Genomic DNA, 19,601 nt, shown 5'->3' on the forward strand with positions numbered 1-19,601 from the left:
ATATTAAGCAGCAGAACTGTTTCCAACTTTGATAATGAATCATCATATTAGAATGATTTCTAAAGGATCATGTGATAGACTGGAGTAATGATCCTGAAAATTCAGCTTTGCATCACAGAAATAAATGATAATTTAAAGTATAATAAAAAACAAAACAATTATTTTAAATTGTAATAATATATCACAATATTACTTCTTTTTTTTTTCTGTATTTTTGATCAAATAAATACAGGCTTGATGAGCAGAAGAAACTTCTTTCAAAAACATTAAAAATAGTAATAGTGTCCAAACTTTTGGCCTGTACTGATCATGCAACAAAACACAAAAGGTCATCAAAACAGGGACAAAGCACAATATATATTCTTATTTTACCACCCAAGTTCTTATTTTGTAAGAATGTGTTTTTATTTTTTCCCTAAATCAATTTGATTTTAAGTTACAGTTACACATTTCAGTGTAAGATTAATAGTTCAATCTAATGAATTGGTAAGGGTCAAAAATATGTCTACTTCTTGTATTTACAGTAGCGTACATATTTTTAAGCACATGTGGCCCAACATACTTTATCTTTTACAAAGTTAATAAGTAATGTCTTTTGGCAATACCTTTAAAAAGAAAAGAAAAAACGAGGAGGTTTTCTTCATTGGTTTTGTTATACGAGGCCTGAACTTCCCTCAGTCCTGCTATCATGCTCATTATATCAGAGGTGACCCGCTGAAACACAGGCATGTGTGCACTGACTGACACACGAAAGCTCTTAAACATGAATAATGACTCTACAATACTCCCTTGATTACAGTTTAACCTACTCCAGCTCACCGTTATTTCTGTGGAGAATATCGAGGAAAGTGCTGGAAGCTCTTGTCCAATCCAATCCAATCCACCTTTATTTATAAAGCACCTTAAAAACAACACTGTTGACCAAAGTGCTGAACACAGTCTATAAATAAACAATAACATACAACAAAGACACAATAACAATAAAAATAAAACAATAAATAAAAATAAAAATAAATGCAACAGTAATACAAAACTGAAAGTCAACAATCAAACTGAGTTAAAAGCCAAAGAAAATAAATGACTTTTAAGACGGGATTTAAAAACAGGAAGAGACTCAGTCAGTCTGATGTGCAAAGGCAGCTCATTCCAGAGTCTCGGAGCTGCCACAGCAAACGCTCGGTCACCTCTTAATTTTCGTTTGGTCTTGGGGACAACCAGCAGTGCCTGGTCAGCTGACCGGAGCGAACGAAAGGGGGTGTAGGGCACGAGCAGATCAGACAGGTACTGGGGGGCCAGGCCATGTAGACATTTAAAAACAAATAAAAGAATTTTAAAATCAGTGCGAAAGTGCACAGGGAGCCAGTGGAGGGATTGGAGAATGGGTGAGATATGGTCAAATTTTCGAGTTCCAGTTAAAAGACGAGCAGCTGCATTTTGGACTAATTGTAATCGTGCCATAAGTGATTTGCTAAGACCAGTATAAAGTGCATTACAATAATCTAAACGAGTGGTGATAAAAGCATGGATTAAAATTTCAAAATCAGGTCGAGATAAAAGCGGGTTTACTTTGACTAGTTGCCTCAGCTGGAAGAAGCTGGTCTTCACCACTGCACTAATCTGGGCATCCAGTTTTAAACGACCGTCCAACTTGACTCCCAGGTTTGTAACCACAGGGCTAATGTCTCGGGTTAGACAACCCAGGTCAACAGGAACCGCAGTAGCTGAGTCACTAGGAGCAAATAACACAATCTCATTTTTGTTCTCATTTAAATACAAAAAATTCATAGCCATCCATGCTTTCACCTCATTCAGACACTCTAAAAGGGTTTTTGACTGACTTAGCGGCACATATATTTGGCAATCGTCAGCATAAAGATGAAACGAAACATTGTGACTTCTGAGGATTGACCCAAGAGGCAGCAGGTACATTGAAAAAAGTAGCGGCCCAAGGACAGACCCTTGAGGAACTCCACACGACAGAGAAGCCGAAGAGGACACAGCATCACTGACCTGAACTGAAAAACTTCTGCCTTCCAAATAGGACATAATCCAGGCTAAGGCCAACCCCTTAATGCCCACACAGTTCTCCAGTCGAGACAATAAAATTTGGTGGTCAACTGTATCAAACGCAGCCGTAAGGTCTAATAGCAGCAGAGCAACAGTATCACCAGAGTCCGAAGCCAGAAGAATGTCATTGAAAACCCTCAGCAGAGCTGTCTCAGTGCTGTGGGCTGACTTAAACCCAGACTGAAAAATTTCAGTTATACAATTGTCATTCAAAAATGTGCTCAGCTGCAGATAAACAACTTTCTCCATAATTTTGGAAAGCAAAGGGAGCTTAGAAATCGGCCGATAATTAGAGAGCTCAAGTCGGTCCAGACCAGGTTTCTTTAACAAGGGTTGAACAACTGCATGCTTAAAACTCATAGGTACAACTCCAGTAATTAAACTGACATTAACAATTTCAAGTATGCAGGGCGCCACTGTAGGAAAAACCTCTTTAAAAAGACGAGGGGGAATCACATCATTGGGGGAGCCATTGATCTTCATTTGACCAATAATCTTTTCTAAAAAAGGCAAGCTAACAGGCTCAAACTGGTTCAAAACAGCAGAACAGGTTACAAAAATGCCAGGGTCATACAAAGGTGGACCAATAAGGGCCCTAATGCTCTCCACCTTGTGAATAAAAAAATTAAGAAACTCCTCACACACTTTTGATGTGTTCTCAAAGTACTGAAGTTGTGGGACATTTAAAACAGTTTTGAGAGTATTAAAAAGAACTCGAGGATTGTGACCATGAGAAGAAATAATGTTAGAAACATGCTTGGTCTTTTCAGATTTTACAATTTTCTGATAAGAACACCAACTCTCTCTAAGTATCTGAAATGACACTTGGTGTTTATCCCTCTTCCACTTTCTTTCCGCCCTTCTGCACTCGCGTCTGGCAGCGCGGGTGACATCGTTCAGCCAAGGATCAGATCAGAATGTCCTTTAAAACAGCTGCCGTCTGGGAATGTGTTTACGGCTGCTTTCTGTAAATCGGTTATAATGTAAACAAAAAGTTATTGTAAAAATTGTTATAGCTAAGTCTGTTTGTGGTTCTTCACATGATTTGAGCTACTTCAAAATTAGATAGCCGTCTATATGTTTTTATTTTGTGGCTTGTAACCAATGGACTAATATAGAATAAAGAAATAAAGCATAAAGAGAAGAGTGACAATGAATGATGAAAGAGTTAATTTCATGTCTGTGTCATATTTTATCCCAAACTCTTGCATAAAATAAAGTCTATATAATCATTCACATTAATTTAACGCATGTTTTGCTTTTTAGTTTTATAGTAGTGTAATCCTGATGATTCTCATTTACATCTTTTCAGACAACAGTTTTTAACAATAAGTAACTATGTGTAAATGTATGGTTTACAGGCCTAATATTAATCATTCTTTTGTAAATTATAATGTAGCCTTGATTTCACACAAATTATATGTTTTCGTTTAGATGTCTTGTCGGTATGAGTTTTGTTTCTTGTGCTTCAGTTTAGTCTTGATTATGCTCTAGTTAGTCTCCTTTGTTACTGATTATGTTCAGCTGTCTATTGTTATGTTTCCCCCGTGTATTTAAACTCCCAGTTCTGTTCAGTTTATTGTCAATTCTGTTCTTTAGTTTGTGGGTCATTGAAATGATTATCCATGTATTAACCTGTGTATATTCTCCTTAGATATTCTGCATCATGTTTACTTACTACCACCATATATGGAAAATTACATGATTTATTGTATCGTCTTCATAAAGATTTTTTTTCGGAATCAACACGTATTGTTGAAATGTATTGTTATTAACTTTAATTCATTATGTTCATATCTATAGTTTGTTGCATTCAACATCAGGAAAAATAATGTGTTTGCTTAAAAAATGTGTCAGCTATTATTCTGACTATTATAGTATTGAAATCCTGTGGGTTTCTTATACAAATATCCCTAAGGCGAATGAATGTGTGCATCCGAGTTTTACAAAGATAAAATGTGAATAATAATAAAGCATTTATGGTGTGATAAATGACGTTCTCTCATGAAATCTCTGCAAAACATTAATCCTGGCCCCTATATTTAGTGCTGTTTTTAATTCCAGGAATTATCTGAACAGTTTTGGCAACTTTACGCCCGTTTACAGTCTTACAGAGTCACACGCCCTCTTTTTAATGCAAAGTTCTGCCAGATGAACCCATGATTACCTCAGTCAGACAGTAATGAGCGGTTAGCCAACAAATTGTTCTAGATAAAGATTTTATACAAGTGTGTGTGAGTGTGTGTGGACAAATCAGGTCTTTTTCCACTCTATAAAGGTGCTTTGAACACCATCATGTTTTTTATTAATTTTTTTTTACACAAGTGAACTTGAGACCTCAAGGCCATAAAGTCTACAGAAAGTTTGTAAAAGGAGTTTCTGCAAAAAGATCATAAACTCGGTAACAAAGCACACTACTTATGTGTCATTTGGTGTTCATTTTGATAAGGACCACTTGTGTATCAAGTGTATATAAAGAACGTCCAATGCAAACGTTTTAATCTCCGTACAATGAAGCCAAAATAGGAAACTTTCAATCATATCACAAAAATCAGGAGTCTGACTATTTTTCTAGCTCTTTTAACCACCCATCGCATTTATTGTCGCCTTCTGTGTAATGTAATGTCAGTCCCATATTAGATGTTATTATTTGGGTTAATGATTAATCCGAGCCGGTTGACACAGATACCGTTATCAGGATAATCCGAAGAGGAAACAGAGCGCGCTTGACATCTTTTATGTCATCAGTTACGCAGAAACGCGTCTCAGAAGTAGCGCGCGTCCACGTGGGATGAGAGGAGGTGTTACTTTTGCTATAAATTAAGAAAGCCATGATGATAACAGAAGACAAAACTGCATAACTGCTCATAATAGGATGGAAGCTCTTTAGATTAATATTGTTGGAGGTTTTGTGCTCTGTTCATTTTTTTTTCTAAGTTCATTCAGGAATTAAAGAAGAGGAGATCAGCTGTCAACCATTAGAAGTACATAAAGTAAGTTATTGAATATTTTGGGGTATTCTTAAAGCTTAGTTTGCTCAAATCAAAATCTGTCTGTACAATGAGTTAATATCAATGTCACAAGTTTGATTGAAGTAGAATTAGATTAGAAGTAATGCAGAATCTTAAGGATTGGTGTGTTTGATTAGGGTTGGAGATGAACTGTGCAGGAGCAGGATTTGGCACCCCTGGTCTAAACCTATTGCTAAAATGCATTATCTTTTACTTTACAGTCAAAGCAGTGTTTCTGAGCGTGCACAAATGGGTCAACGCTTCTCCAAACGCAGGCTGGAGGGGTCAGATATCTTGCCCTCCGGTCGCTTCTCGGTCAGTGAAGAGGCTCCGCCGCATTACTCCTCTCACAGCGCCGGCGAGGAGACGAGCGTCACGGTGGAGACGCCGGCACGGAGGACGTCTGAGGCTCTGAACTCGAGGCAGGACAATAGGAGACCGTCCATATACAGCCCCATGGATGCAATGCCACATCTGGAGTTTTACGCCAACGCCACTGCCACGGGCCGCATCAGGCGCAGCAGACCCTCGCTGGAGACTCTGCGCAAGGCTTGCGATGTGGGTCGTGCGTTGAAACAATAGAAAAAGTACCAGAGGCTGTAGTTTCAGGACTGCATTTCTAGGGCCCTTGTTTTATGTGACAGCGCCACCTGACCAAATCTACTCCATCCGATGAGACCGCATAAAAGAAGGCGCAAAACGATAGCTACGGAAATTATTAAATTGGTTTAAATCTTTTCATCTTATATTGAACCACGATTTATTTATTTCTTCCCTCGTTTTAGTAGCCTAAATCGTGGCCACCTTGAACTAATCCGTTCCCTCGTTTTGATTTGACTAAAACAAGGGAACTAATTATTACAACGCTCCTTAGCTTACTTCCCATGCAGTTGAAAATCAGGGTTTTCTTTCCAAGATAACACTTGATAAAATTAAACACATTTGTTTAGAAATGTCAAGAGGGTTGTCAGCGGTTATGTTTAGGATTAGGAGTTGAAATGAATAATATATCAATTAAATTTGAATAATTAAGTCAAGTCACGTTTATTTATATAGCGCTTCTTACAATACAGATTGTTTCAAATCAGCTTTACAGTGAAAATGAAAACTGTTATGTCATCGTCCAGCTCAGTTCAGTTCTCATATAATTGTGTCAATGCAAGCAGATCAATAATATTGTTGAATATTTAGTGTCCCCAAATAAGCAAGCCAAAAGCCAAAGGCGACAAAGGTAAATTAAAAAAGTAAATCATTGAATTCAGCTGAACAGTAAATGCTATAAAATAGTATAAAGTACGAGCACAGTTCTAGAAATGCAGTCCCGAAACTGTAACGCCTGCAAGATCATCTGCTGTAACACACTTTGTACAATGTAAAAATTACGTAAAGTATGATGAAAAAGTTATGACAACCTATGTTTTTACATTGCTTTAACTCATAGAATTAAGTTAAGAAATGTTCAAGTTATACAAGATTCAACTCATCTTTTAAGTCAGTTTAATGTAATTTAAGTTGAAATGACTTAATTTAAGGCAGCAACTTTTTTACATTGTATGCAGGCCTACTTAAATGTTGTGATTTAAGAGTGTGTGTGTGTGTGTATTGGTTTAGGATGGAGAAACTTGCAGTAACACGTGCGTCTCTAGTACGGGAAGCCTTTCGGCTCTTCAAGAGAGTGGAAACGAGTCTGAGGAAAACGGAAAAGGAGGGAAGACCTCCCAACCAGTGCGCTTTGGATGGGTGACTGGGGTTATGGTGAGAAACAGTGAAAAATACACACTCGTGCTTTTCAAACGGCCACGCACACATATCCATACTGTACAGGCTCTGTTATTGTGTTTCAGATTCGCTGTATGTTGAATATCTGGGGAGTCATTCTGTTCCTGCGTTTGTCCTGGATCACGTCTCAAGCAGGAATCCGTGAGTGGATACTTTTTGGTGACTCGGGAAAAGACAGTCTGAGATAAAGCGTCTGCGCAATGCAATAAAACAACTTCCTTTAATGAACCACAGGCCAGACAGGCTATTTACTTTAGTAAAGATAATGTTGCTTAAGAAATTCCCTGTGAAAATGTTTTATAGAAGGACTTCCCAGAACTGTGTGTGTAATCTCTGATGGCCACTTATCTTTGATGTGTTTTGACTATTCTTTGAACTGGAGCTCTGTACAAGACATCGTGTCCTATTCGTTTATTTATTTATTTTTTATTTCCTCTACTTTAGTTCTTACATGGGTAATTATACTGATGTCAGTCCTTGTGACGTCCATAACGGCACTGTCTGTATCTGCCATTTCCACCAATGGGAGAGTCTCTTCTGGTGAGTCCATTGACATATGTATATATATTGTGTATATTGATGTGGCTTATTGCAGAGAAGTGTGCAGTTGCTTTTTCTAAGAGATTGGGGCAAAAAAAAATCTAACAAATTCTAATTGAAATAAGGGAGTCATATCTACAGACAAAAAGTTTAACCAGGATCGAAATTATTTTTCAAAGCAACAATTGTGGATTGGATCTATCTGATCCAGATTCAAACTTTTCCAGATGACTGATGAATATACAGTAAAAAAAAAAAAAAAAAGAGTTGATAGATATTATCCCCATAAAATAATCAAACCCCAAATTTTTTTTACTTTACTGTGCTGAAAGTCTTAACATAATGTGCACTTTTTCTACGTAATCACTGTATTGCAAATGCAAAATATAAATAAATATGTATGCTGCATGATTCAAATACAATTTAGAAGTTTTATTACATTTTTGTTCCTGAAATCCACCCTGAATCCGCACTTCTACTGGGATCAGGATGAATTGCAAGACAAAAAAAAGAAAAAAAAAAAGAAAAAAAGAAATGGGTTTGATTCATGCATTCGAAAAGTCATTTATGAAGTTACAATTGATCAAAAGTCAAATTGATAAAAGTTATTAATTGGTGATGTAACCAGCAAGAAACCAATTTTTCATTTGTTTCATATTGATGGTGCGAACTAAGCAAAGAACTGTAGTGTTACACAAACCCCAATCCTACTAAGAAGTTCTGAACTGTGGGTTTGATCCCGATCAGAACCAAAACCTTTTTTGAAGAAGAAGAAGAAGAAGAACAGGAAGAAGAAGAACCCATTTTAAAGATTTGATCCAATCCAGTGGCTGAAATCAAATTACTTTTGAACAAAGTTTATTTCTGGCCTCTATTATTCTGACTTGGTGAAAAGAAAAACTCATTTTATCTTAAAGGAAATTTCAATTTTGTGACTGACGTTTAATTACACATTAATTACACATTAATTACACATTAATTACACATTAATTACCCACGTAGCAAATTCTTGTCATCAGAAAATACATACAGATTCTGAAATTGATGGTAATGAAATTATGGGCACATAACATTGCTGTTACGTTGCCAATAAATCATGAAATTACCAAAATATTACGAATATAGTACATAATTGGAACGTTCTTGGTTATCCTTATAACCTTTGGAGATCATTCTGGCAACGTTGTGAGGTTTCAATTTGATGGTGATGAAATTACAAGCATGCAACGATGTAGTGACGCTATCAATTATTAAGTCATGAAATTACCAAATAGTACCAATAAATTGCGTATAACTGACACGTCGTGTGTTTTGGGAAAACGGTGTCGTGCTAGCGGCCCCTAAGTTAATAACTAATGACCTTTACAATGGAAGTGAATCAATCAAAAACTAAATTTAGCTGGGCAATAACTTTATTCTAGAGCTGCTGTAAAGCCAAATCAATCTCTGTTACTGTAATTTCCTAATTTGTAAAGTTGCTTTGAAACAATCCACATTGTTAAAAGCGGTGTATAAATGAAGGTGACTTGACTTGACTTTTAGACCAGCCATCTCTAGAAACCACTGAAGAGACGTTAGCATCCACATAGCAGTCATGGTTGTCCTTCTGTCTCTCCTCCACCCGTCAGGCGGTGCGTACTTCATGATCTCCCGCACACTGGGTCCTGAGCTGGGAGGTCCCATCGGCGTGGTGTTTTCCTTCGCCAACGCTCTCGCTTGCGCGCTCAACACGGTGGGATTCTCCGAGACGGTCAGAGATCTTCTCATTGTAAGAAACGAACACGGTCGTTTTGTTGCATGACTTTATCTTGTGTTTTTGCTGATTGTGAGATGATGTTTGTTTATGATCCAACAGGAGTATGACTCCCAAATTGTGGATTCAGTCAATGATGTCCGAATTATAGGATCCATCACAGTCACCATGTTGCTTCTCATCTCATTGGCTGGGATGGAGTGGGAGGCGAAGGTACGTTCCTCAAATTTTACAATACTGTCGATTTTAACATAAGTTAATAAAGACACATATTTGTTATTATTACATAAATGAGCAGGTATGAAAGACGCTAGATTTCTACACTCAATAATTCATGCCATAGGTCTTCATTAAGTATTTGCATCTATTTGGTTTATTTAAATAATATATTTCAAAATGCATTTATTCAAATTGCTTATATTGCATGTATTTATATATAAATACATAAACCTGGTTATTGTGTATTGAAAAGCATTGAGTTTTTTTTACAGAAATTTGACCTGTTTCTTATTGAAATTTAACGCTTTCTGGTTGGTTTGTCACTTTTTAGGTTCCTGACCTTTTTTTGTCAGCTGAATCCATTTGATCTAATTTATTTATCTAAGATTTCAAGAAAAGCTAACCTTTCACCCTTTAATGGATGATCATTAGTCGAATGTTATTTATTATAATTTTTTCTTATTTAAGCACATTAATGAACATTTTATGCATTTCATTCTTTGAAAATTATACAGTTGAATTAAATTTATTTTTATATTGAGCCGTTCTATCCGAATCTCATGAGCCTGCAGTTCCCTCACTCTCCTCTAGAGGCTCTACAAAGCCCTTGTTCTGAAACTCTGAGCTTCTTCTCACAAACCATCAGCTCATAGTGTTAGTGCTTTCCTTCACAATGGTTCTGCTTTCACTCTCTCACAGACTCAGATCCTGTTCTTCTTGGTTCTTATGGTGGCCTTCATCAACTACTTTGTTGGCACCGTGATTCCTGTGACTCCCCAGAAACAGTCGATGGGTTTCTTCAGTTATCGCAGTGAGTGTCGAACGCTCAAGTGTCTGTTTTTACCGCATCCCAAAAATAACTCTCTGTCAAGTTCCTAGAAGTTTGATTGGTTTAGAAATGCTTAACTTCTATAAAGTTAATAGCTTCCCAGACAGCAGCCGGCCCACGTGTTGAATCCACATGTGCCAGATGTGGCCCAGATCTGGGCCAACTATATGTTGCTGTCTGGGTTTAACTATTATGCAATAGTTGCTTGAAAATTTGCGATACAGAAAAGTAAAACTTTTTGTTTATGAATTTGTGACTTAAATACCAGACAAAGCTAGAAGACATGGACTAATTTTATGGTGTCTCTATAAAAATGTTATGGTGTCCCTATAAAAAACTTTCCATGAAAAAACAACAATAAAGTTGGATAGATTATCCATTAACAGCATACAGGTTTGAAGCAACATGAGAATGAATAAATAATGACAGATGTTTCAACTTTTCCTTTAAACTCACTCCGGAAATTACAATATAACTAATGTATTTTGATATCCACGTTGTTTTTGCCAGGCGAGATCTTCATGGAGAACCTCTTCCCGGACTGGAGAGGGCCAGACGGGGACTTCTTCCGGATGTTTGCCATCTTCTTCCCATCTGCCATCGGGATCCTCGCCGGAGCGAACATCTCAGGCGATCTGAAGGTGAACAACATCTGCAAACATGTCACAACCAAAGTGACGCTACTGAGCTTTGAGTCATTTATGGTTCTTCTTTACACATGGAGCATAAGTCCATGAATGAATAAATAAACTTTACGTTTTGTCTCAGTGTTTTTGAAATGGCAAATATGGTATTAATCAAATGCTGTGTTTGTGAATGTTTCAGGAGCCTGAGATCGCCATCCCAAGAGGGACATTGATGGCCATATTCTGCACCACCATTAGTTATTTAGCCATATCTTCAACTGTGGGTGAGTATTTCATCAAGCGTTCAACAGAACTTACTCAGTTCATTACCTAATTGTATTAAATTCATATGCCAATAGAGGCAGTGAGTATCAGCAATAATGTTCAATAAGTCAATGTATTTCTAGCTCATACCAGTTAATAAGTTTAATAACAGGCTGCTCATGTTTGCAAAGAATTTTTTTGCAAAAAGAACATTTATTAAGAATATCTTTATTGATTTGAATCACGTCTTGGAAGAAAGATTTTGATTTAATGTGACACATGAGTTTTGATGTTGTGTGGTGATATTCTTGGAGAAATAGTTGAATGAGCCTTGATTTTAGCCAAAAGTCAAACAAGCACAACAAGGACGATAACTATACGATGCAATAAAGATATAGTTCTAAAAATCTTTCTGAATCTAAAAGAATAGCAGAGTCCACATCACAACTATATAATGATAACGACACAGAGGAATGATATAGTTGGAATCACTTTCAGAACGATTTTTTCCAGCTGACGATCGATAAAAACATTGACAGCCAATCAGAATCCATCCTGTTTTAAAGAGATAAAGCATTTAAAGCAGCAGACAGCGCTTTTAATAAACAGAACGATAATGTGCGCTTTTGTGGACGCTAATATAGTTACCGTTATAGTTATCTTTATTGGTGAGAATGGGCCTTAAGACTTGCAAACACAAGTTAGCTAGGAGTCAATTCACTTTGAACCTAAAAATTAAGTAAACTGACATAATATTAAGTCTCTATTTCTGAAAATGTCCATTTGAAATTAAATGAGTTTAAGCTTAAATGAAGGAATAATATCTGCCGATGGGTCACAAAAATGAACTTCGCTCAAAGGGAAAACATGATACTGGCAAATACTTTTTCTTGTTTTCAAACAAACTCGCTTCATTTGGATACATTTTTCAGAAAGCAAGACTTTATAGCTTAAATGTAAATGTAAATCTATCTCGATTTAAGAATGTTTAGATATTGGTACTGGAAAACAAGACAAAACTACTGAGGAAAAACATCATTGTTGCAGTCAATGGCAAAATAAAACCGTAACATTTTCGACATTTCTGATCTTTAAACATGTCATTCTGCTCTCTTGTCCATGGGAACCAAACATGGAATATGAAGAATGCGTGCAGTGATAATAATGGCAGCGTGAGGATGTCTCAGTTTTGTCCTGAAGTGTGTGTTTGTCCCCACAGGAGCGTGTGTTCTGCGCGACGCCTCCGGGAACCTGAACGACAGTCTTCCGCTGAACTTCACCGAGGCGTGTGAGGGTCTGAGCTGCAGTCTGGGCTGGAACTTCACCGAGTGCCAGCAGAGCGGCTCCTGTGCCTTCGGCCTCTCAAACAACTTCCAGGTGAACAGATCCGCTTCTGACACACTCAGATTGTGGTGTATGCATGTCAGATGTGGGTTGGTCTGTTGGTTATAGTTGCAAAACACCACTCAACTAGACAGCCGGTGATCACCAGGAATGTGTGTATGGATCGGAACAGAACAGGAAAAAAGCGTTTGGAGCGACAGAAGGACGTGTAGATCATAATGTTCAGTGTAGATCATAATGTTCAGTGTAGATCATAATGTTCAGTGTAGATCATAATGTTCAGTGTAAAGCAAGTGATCTGCAAAGATGTGGCCGAACTGGACTGACCAAAAGTAGAAAAAGTTAGATTTGTACATGATTGTATGTATTTATTTATTTATTTATTTAAATGTATTTATTAACTCAATTACTTGATGTATTTATGTATTTATTTATTGTATTCAAAATCCACTTGCCTCAGAATCTCAGGGGACACATTTCTATGGTTTGCGTTGACAATGTGTGAATTAGTTTCCTTAGAGTAGAGATTAACTGGTTAAAATGTTGGACACTGTTCTGGATGAACTTTATTTTACATTCATGTGCTTTCCTGCTCAAATCCGCAGGTTCTGATCCAGGTCTCGGGCTTTGGTCCGTTGATCTACGCGGGCATATTCGCAGCCACCCTGTCGTCCGCCCTTGCGTTCCTCGTCTCCGCACCTAAAGTCTTCCAGGTGAAGCACCACACCTTACACAGATAATAGCTAATATATAACTTCATACGATCATCAAAGTGAGCATGGCTTATAAAATTCAAAGAATTTTGAACATCTCCTCTTGGCACAGTGTCTCTGTAAGGACAATATCTACCCGTACATCGGCTTCTTTGGGAAGGGTTATGGGAAAAACAGCGAGCCACTGCGAGCTTATCTGCTGTGTTACATCATCGCCATGTGCTTCATTCTGATTGGTGAGTCAAAAATATATCTGATAAAGCTACATATAACATTCATCTCAACTTGCAATATTCAACGCTAATACTGTATATTCTTATATTTTAAATGCACATTTGTTGTTTATGCCGTTTCAGGGCATAAAATATGATATATTCAAATATTTATACTTTCAAATTCGCAGGATCATTTCAAATGAACTAGTGAAGACAAAAGGTGTTTAACAGATAAACATTCATATACAGTTTAACTCTTAAATCTTGATGTTAAATACAATACGTGAACTACTATTCACTCTAAAAAATGGTGGGTTGTTTTAACCCAATGTTGGGTCAAATATGATCAAACCCAAATGTTGGGTTAAAAATTTGACCCAACGGCTGAGTTTTTCCATATTTGACCCAAAGTTGGGTTGAAACAACCCACCATTTTTTAGCGTGTCGCACATATTCTGTATGTCATGTATTTTATGGTATAAATCACTTTTAACGTTCCCCTCTCATCTTGGCAGCTGAGCTGAACGTAATCGCTCCTCTGATCTCCAACTTCTTCCTCTGCTCTTACGCGCTGATCAACTTCAGCTGTTTCCACGCTTCCATCACCAATTCACCCGGTGAGTTCAAAATACCTTAGCAAAATCAGTCTGATTATCTGTTCTGTACATATTTTAAATATTGAGTATTTCATAATCATGTGAAGTTTGTTCAGTCTGTTGATCACGTTTTTTTGTTTCTATCCTCTGTTTTCTGGTCATTTCTGCTGTTCGTCTCAGGATGGAGGCCATCGTTTCGGTATTACAGCCCCTGGACGGGTTTGTTCGGGGCCGTTATTTCTGTCGTACTGATGTTCTTGCTCACCTGGTGGGCCGCGCTCATCTCTTTAGGTTTAATCATCTTCTTATTCGGCTACGTGGCCTACAAGAAACCAGGTGAGCAGGACCATGATGACCCATCAGAGTAAAGATCGCATTGAAACGGTGTGCTTTTACTGACCGTAATGATGTTTTCGTGTCGTTCAAGAGGTGAACTGGGGTTCGTCTGTCCAGGCCAGTACCTACAACATGGCTCTATCCTACTCCGTGTCTCTGGCAGGAGTCGAAGATCACGTCAAAAACTACAGGTCAGATGCTACAGGAGGTTTTAATGGGATGTGAATGAGATACTGTAAATGCACTGTCTGTTAACATTCTTCATAATTATGAGATTAAAAAGTCATATTTAGATTAAAAAAAATATATATAATTGTGAGATAAGAAGCCAAAATGATGACATGTACTAAGTCATAATTATGAGATAAAAAGTCATTTTTAGATAAAAAAATAATTATTATGAGATAAGCCAAAATGTTGACTGTCATAATTATGAAATAAAAAGTAATTTTTAGATAAAAAAAATAAAAAATGATGAGATAAGAAGCCAAAATGTTGACTGTCATAATAATGAGTCATTGTTGAAATAAAAAGTAATAATGATGAGATAAGAAACCAAAGTTATGACTTTTTTTATATAAAAATTTACTTTTTATCTCACAATTATGACATAATAAGTATTTTCGTAGATAAAAATAATAATGATGTGATAAGAAACCAAAATGACGACTTACTATGTCATAATTATGAGATAAAACCCAACAATTATGACTTTCTAAAGTAAGTCATTTATTTTTTTATTTTTTTATCTCATAATTATGACTTAGTGTGTCATAAATAAGGCCGTTGTCTCATTACTTTTCAATATTTTTTATTATCTCATAATTATGACAAATTATTATAATGTCATAATTTCATCTTTATAATCTAATAAATTCAAATTTGAAAACCTTTTAAATAGTGGAGAAAAAAAACGTGTTTCTAGCGCATTGAACAGCCTAATTTTCATTCACAATAAATGAAATGTTAAATTACGTGTTGTTTACCCACATGTTCACTCGTTCGTTTCGTCTCATCAGGCCTCAGTGTCTGGTTCTGACGGGTCCTCCGAATCTGCGTCCAGCGCTGGTGGACTTTGTGGGCTGTTTCACCAAAAACGTCAGTTTGATGATTTGTGGAGACATTCTCATGGTAAGAACCAGCAGTATCATGTAGAAATGCTTTATTTTTTCATTTCTTGGTATTTAAAACTCTTCTAAATTAGAACGTTCTGCCCTCAAAAGAGCAGAATATCATGGATCTGTTATTGTCTCTTCAGGAGGACGAGAAGTCGGTTGTGTCCCAGCGCAACACTAATGACATGATAAAGTGGCTGAATCAGAGGAAGGTTCGTTCCTTCTACACGGCCTTCAAGGCGTCCAGTCTGAGAGACGGAGCCCGGCATCTTCTACAGGTGACAAACCTCGTTCATGAAACATGAGCAGAACGGATCACTGTGCAAATCGTTTTTCACATGAATTAATACAGTGAAACAATTACTGTATGTAAAAGTGATTTTGTTCATTGCACATAATGAATGTTTGTGTTTTATGCATAAAGCCCAGTGAGTTTTATTCTCTATGCTGGTTATTATTATTTATTTTCTAGGAAGTTTTTTGGTGTTTTCAATTTAATGTAGAAACTGTGATCATTTTCCCCTCTTAAGGCCTCTGGTTTGGGAAAGCTGAAGCCGAATATACTGGTGGTGGGATTCAAAATGAACTGGCAGGAGAGCAGCAGTCAAGTCATAGAGGACTACATCAACACCATATAGTGAGAGAAAACTACCTCACAAACCCTAGAATCTGTCCAGAAAGAAATATCAAACTATATTTGGCTAAAAAAAGCACAATTAATCATACAAAAAAATATTTTACAAATATGTAATAAAGAAAATATTATTTTACTGGTAAAGTAGACACCATTTGTGCAGATTATTATTATTTTTTAAATAACATAAATAAGCCTTTTCTAAAGAGAATCTCAATTGAGAATGAAAATAACAATTTGGAGGGAAATGTAAAATTTGGAGGGAAAATTAGAAAATTTTCATTTGACATCTATTAAAATCAATGGCATAATTTTTTTAAGTGAAAAGCGATTGGAAGTCTGCTTGCATATTGAAAATTGACGTAAACACATGCCCAGTAATTCAAAATAACATACAATTCTCTTTACTGTAATGCAAAAAAAAGTCAGCATTAATTAAAATAAAACAACCTTTTCTAAAGACAATCTCCACTGAGTTCGAAAATTACAATTTGGAGGGAAAATTTGTTATATCAGAATCAGGAGAATCATCCGAATTATTGGAACCTGTCAATAAATTAATTAAACAACATAAATCCAAGTTACTTTACAAATAAATGTTAATGTTTAAAACCGAGTAGTGATCGTAAGTCTGCTTGTATATTGAAAATGTACAAAATCACGTGCCCAGTAATTCATCTTATTGTCTTTATTGTAATGCAAAAAAAAAAAAAAAACACACAAAAAACCCTGATCATTTATTTATTTAAAGTTTATACACAATGGACATTTTTGTTCTATTAACTTAAAATATGCTGAAATTTAATTATAATAATATAAAACACTGTAAAGTATCCTTTTCTAAAGAGAATCTCCATTTACAATTTTGAAAGGGAAAATGTGCTTAATTTTATTAATGGTCCTAAAAAAGGCTTCATTTATTTTATGCAAAAATATTGAAATGTGACATGGAGATGATGTTGTGCGATCCAATGAAGTATTTTTCTTTGGTCTCAGTGATTCTTTCGACTCCAACCACGGAGTGTGTGTTCTGCGCATGATGGACGGACTGGACGTCCGAGACGAGTTACAGACTGAGGGTATGTCCCGTGTGCAAATGTGTGTGTGCTTTTAATGTACGTGTGGATTATCATGGTAATTCTGTCCTGTGTTTCTGACAGTCAATCCGGCCTTTGAGATGGACGAGGCCATCGAGTCTGATCCCCAGAACTCAGACGCAGATTCAGGTGAATCAACTAAAGCCGATCGATGAGTCTTCTCTTTGTTCTTCGGTCCTTATCTCACTTCTTTGTTCTCTTCTCATCTGTTTCTCCCTCGTAGACGTCGACAACACAAAGAGCACGGTGACCGATCAGATCAAAACTGTGTTCCAGAATAAACAAGGGAAGAAGACCATTGACGTGTACTGGATCTCTGACGACGGAGGTGAGATACCGACTGTAATCATTACCAGGCTTCAGTCGTCATCATTTGGGTTTGATAACCCTTCGGTTAAGTCTAAACCATTGAGTAATGTGATCCTCGCTCTCTGTCTCAGGTTTGACTTTGTTAGTGCCATACCTGTTGACCAGAAGAAAACGCTGGAGGCGATGCCAAGTCAGAGTGTTCATCATTGGAGAACAGCAAACCATGGAGAACGACCGCAAAGAGTGAGACTCGTGAATCGTTGATCATCAGAATCATCTGAATCATTATGACTGAGGATATTTGAATACCTCGGTTAATTCTTCTAGACCAAGTTAGGTTAAATAAGTCTCCCAATGTTTCTCCTGAGAGAAACGACTCCAGTAAGCAGAAGAGATCTCAGTAATGTCTCAAACTGTGCTCAGATTTGACAAGATACCAACGTCTGAGATAAAAAAAGTCAGGCATCTCAATATGAACTCGATCAAATTCTCCCGAGATCAAATGATCTCTTACTCTATAATCACTGAAATGATCAGATTTAACAAGAACATTAGACTTCGTTATTTCAAATCATGCGGATCATCAGAATCATTAATATTAATTATCATTGTATTTCACCACAATTGTCATCAAATTCAGACTCATTCATTAGAATCTTCAAATCCTCAGTTATTTGACATCAGAATTAGGAGAGACATTGAATCATTGAATGACTCTCTATTTTCTCATATATATTGAGTAACTCATTTATGAATAAAATGTCTTTGTTTGCTCAGAATGATGACTTTGCTCCAGCGTTTCCGACTGGACGTTCATGATGTCATCGTGATGACGGACAGCGAACGGCCACCACTTGCTAAAAAGTAGGTTTACCCCGAACGGGGGGTGAATTTAGTGTGAAATATAAGACTTTTAACACCCAAACACAGGAACAGAACTTCTTTGTTGTCATTAGTACTAGGCGCTTCGAGGAAACGCTCGCCCCCTTCAGGCTGAACGAGGCACAGCTGGACGAGAGGACGGCGCAACAGCAGAGGACAGAGTGTCCATGGAAAGTCACGGATAAAGAGATGGATGCACTGAGGTTCAAGGTGTGTGTGTATGTGTGTGTGTGTGTTGGACCTCAATGTCCAGCTACAATCATAAATCCCACTTGGCAGCTAAATTTTTTTCATCCTCCTTTGATAGTCGGAGAAAAAAGTGCATCTGAACGAGATCATACGGAGGAATTCGAAGCACGCCGCGCTGGTTCTAGTGTGAGTATTGACTGTTAGACCATTAACCATTACTGGCTGCTGGTCAAAATGTGATTCATACACAAAGAAAGCACAATCTGATAATATTGGAGCCTCATAAATCATTTATATCTGAAATGTTAAGAATCATAATTGGAGGGTAAACACACCTGTTAATTATTAACACCCCTGTGCTTCAGGTCTCTCCCCGTACCGCAGGCCGACTGTCCCAGATCTCTCTATATGGCCTGGCTGGACACGCTTAGCTGCGGTCTGCACTGTCCTGTCCTGCTCATTCGAGGAAACCAGCAGAACGTCATGACCTTCTACTGCCAGTAAAAGTCTCGCGTGATTAACTGGCTTATCTTGGCTCTTTAAGGCAAAGACACTTCAGGCAAAATGCTTTTTTTTATTGTTTTTATCCACTGGTGAATTTAGAGATTTTTGGGCTAGTTTGCTTTTTATAAAATGTCTTATTTCAGACTTCCAAAAAAAAACCATTCAAAATCACTTATAAGTGTTTATTTTATTTTGTCTATTTGCATCTGTAGATTTCACTTACAATACACATCTTTAAAAGCCATTTTCTCAACAAAATGTACACCAAAATTTACAGTTTTATTCTTATCTATATTCTAAAGGTTTTTACTGAGGGGTTTGTTCATATATAATTCATATCATTTTACACAACATTGTATTACTAAAAACATGGTGAAAATTATTGTTGTCTGTCTGTTGAGTATTTTCTGATTTATGCTGTGATAAAAAGAGATATCCAAAATCCCCCTCTATAAAAACTGTTATCTGTAACAAAATCAAACAATAAGTTTTAACCTGGCTCTATCCAATGTTCAGATTTATGTTCTGGAAATGTATGCAAGTTAGTGCATATTTCATTACATATTGCCTCATATGCAT

General features: G+C 36.9%; 1 protein-coding gene across 2 annotated transcripts; it reads left to right on the forward strand.

Moving 5' to 3' along the window:
* The first annotated feature begins 4,923 nt into the window (after positions 1-4,923).
* Positions 4,924-19,540, forward strand: LOC309493200 (solute carrier family 12 member 3-like). Of its 2 annotated transcripts, none has more exons than XM_082162331.1 (27): positions 4,924-5,060; positions 5,300-5,636; positions 6,690-6,833; positions 6,923-6,998; positions 7,302-7,397; positions 9,026-9,165; positions 9,253-9,363; positions 10,069-10,180; positions 10,709-10,839; positions 11,024-11,108; positions 12,308-12,465; positions 13,038-13,145; positions 13,258-13,381; positions 13,876-13,977; positions 14,137-14,292; positions 14,384-14,483; positions 15,312-15,423; positions 15,551-15,685; positions 15,938-16,044; positions 17,038-17,120; positions 17,202-17,267; positions 17,362-17,466; positions 17,579-17,690; positions 18,225-18,311; positions 18,404-18,553; positions 18,650-18,704; positions 18,884-19,540. In XM_082162331.1, the coding sequence occupies exons 2-27, from the start codon at positions 5,328-5,330 to the stop codon at positions 18,947-18,949; spliced, it is 3,030 nt and encodes a 1,009-aa protein (XP_082018457.1). In that variant the 5' UTR covers positions 4,924-5,060; positions 5,300-5,327; the 3' UTR covers positions 18,950-19,540. The 2 variants fall into 2 exon arrangements, with proteins under 2 accessions (XP_082018457.1, XP_082018456.1); XM_082162330.1 differs by having other exon boundaries at positions 18,404-18,539; positions 18,637-18,704.
* The last annotated feature ends 61 nt before the right edge of the window (positions 19,541-19,601 follow it).

The sequence above is a fragment of the Leuciscus leuciscus genome (assembly GCF_965113295.1).
Source record: "Leuciscus leuciscus genome assembly, chromosome: 2".
NCBI lineage: Eukaryota > Metazoa > Chordata > Actinopteri > Cypriniformes > Leuciscidae > Leuciscus > Leuciscus leuciscus.

Bases quoted from the DNA above. Each gene is read 5' to 3' on its own strand.
- LOC309493200 (XM_082162330.1), top strand. From the start codon at position 5,328: ATGGGTCAACGCTTCTCCAAACGCAGGCTGGAGGGGTCAGATATCTTG. The intron at 11,109-12,307 runs GTGAGTATTTCA...TTGTCCCCACAG, and splicing joins AGCCATATCTTCAACTGTGG to GAGCGTGTGTTCTGCGCGAC. The intron at 16,045-17,037 runs GTGAGAGAAAAC...CTTTGGTCTCAG, and splicing joins GACTACATCAACACCATATA to TGATTCTTTCGACTCCAACC.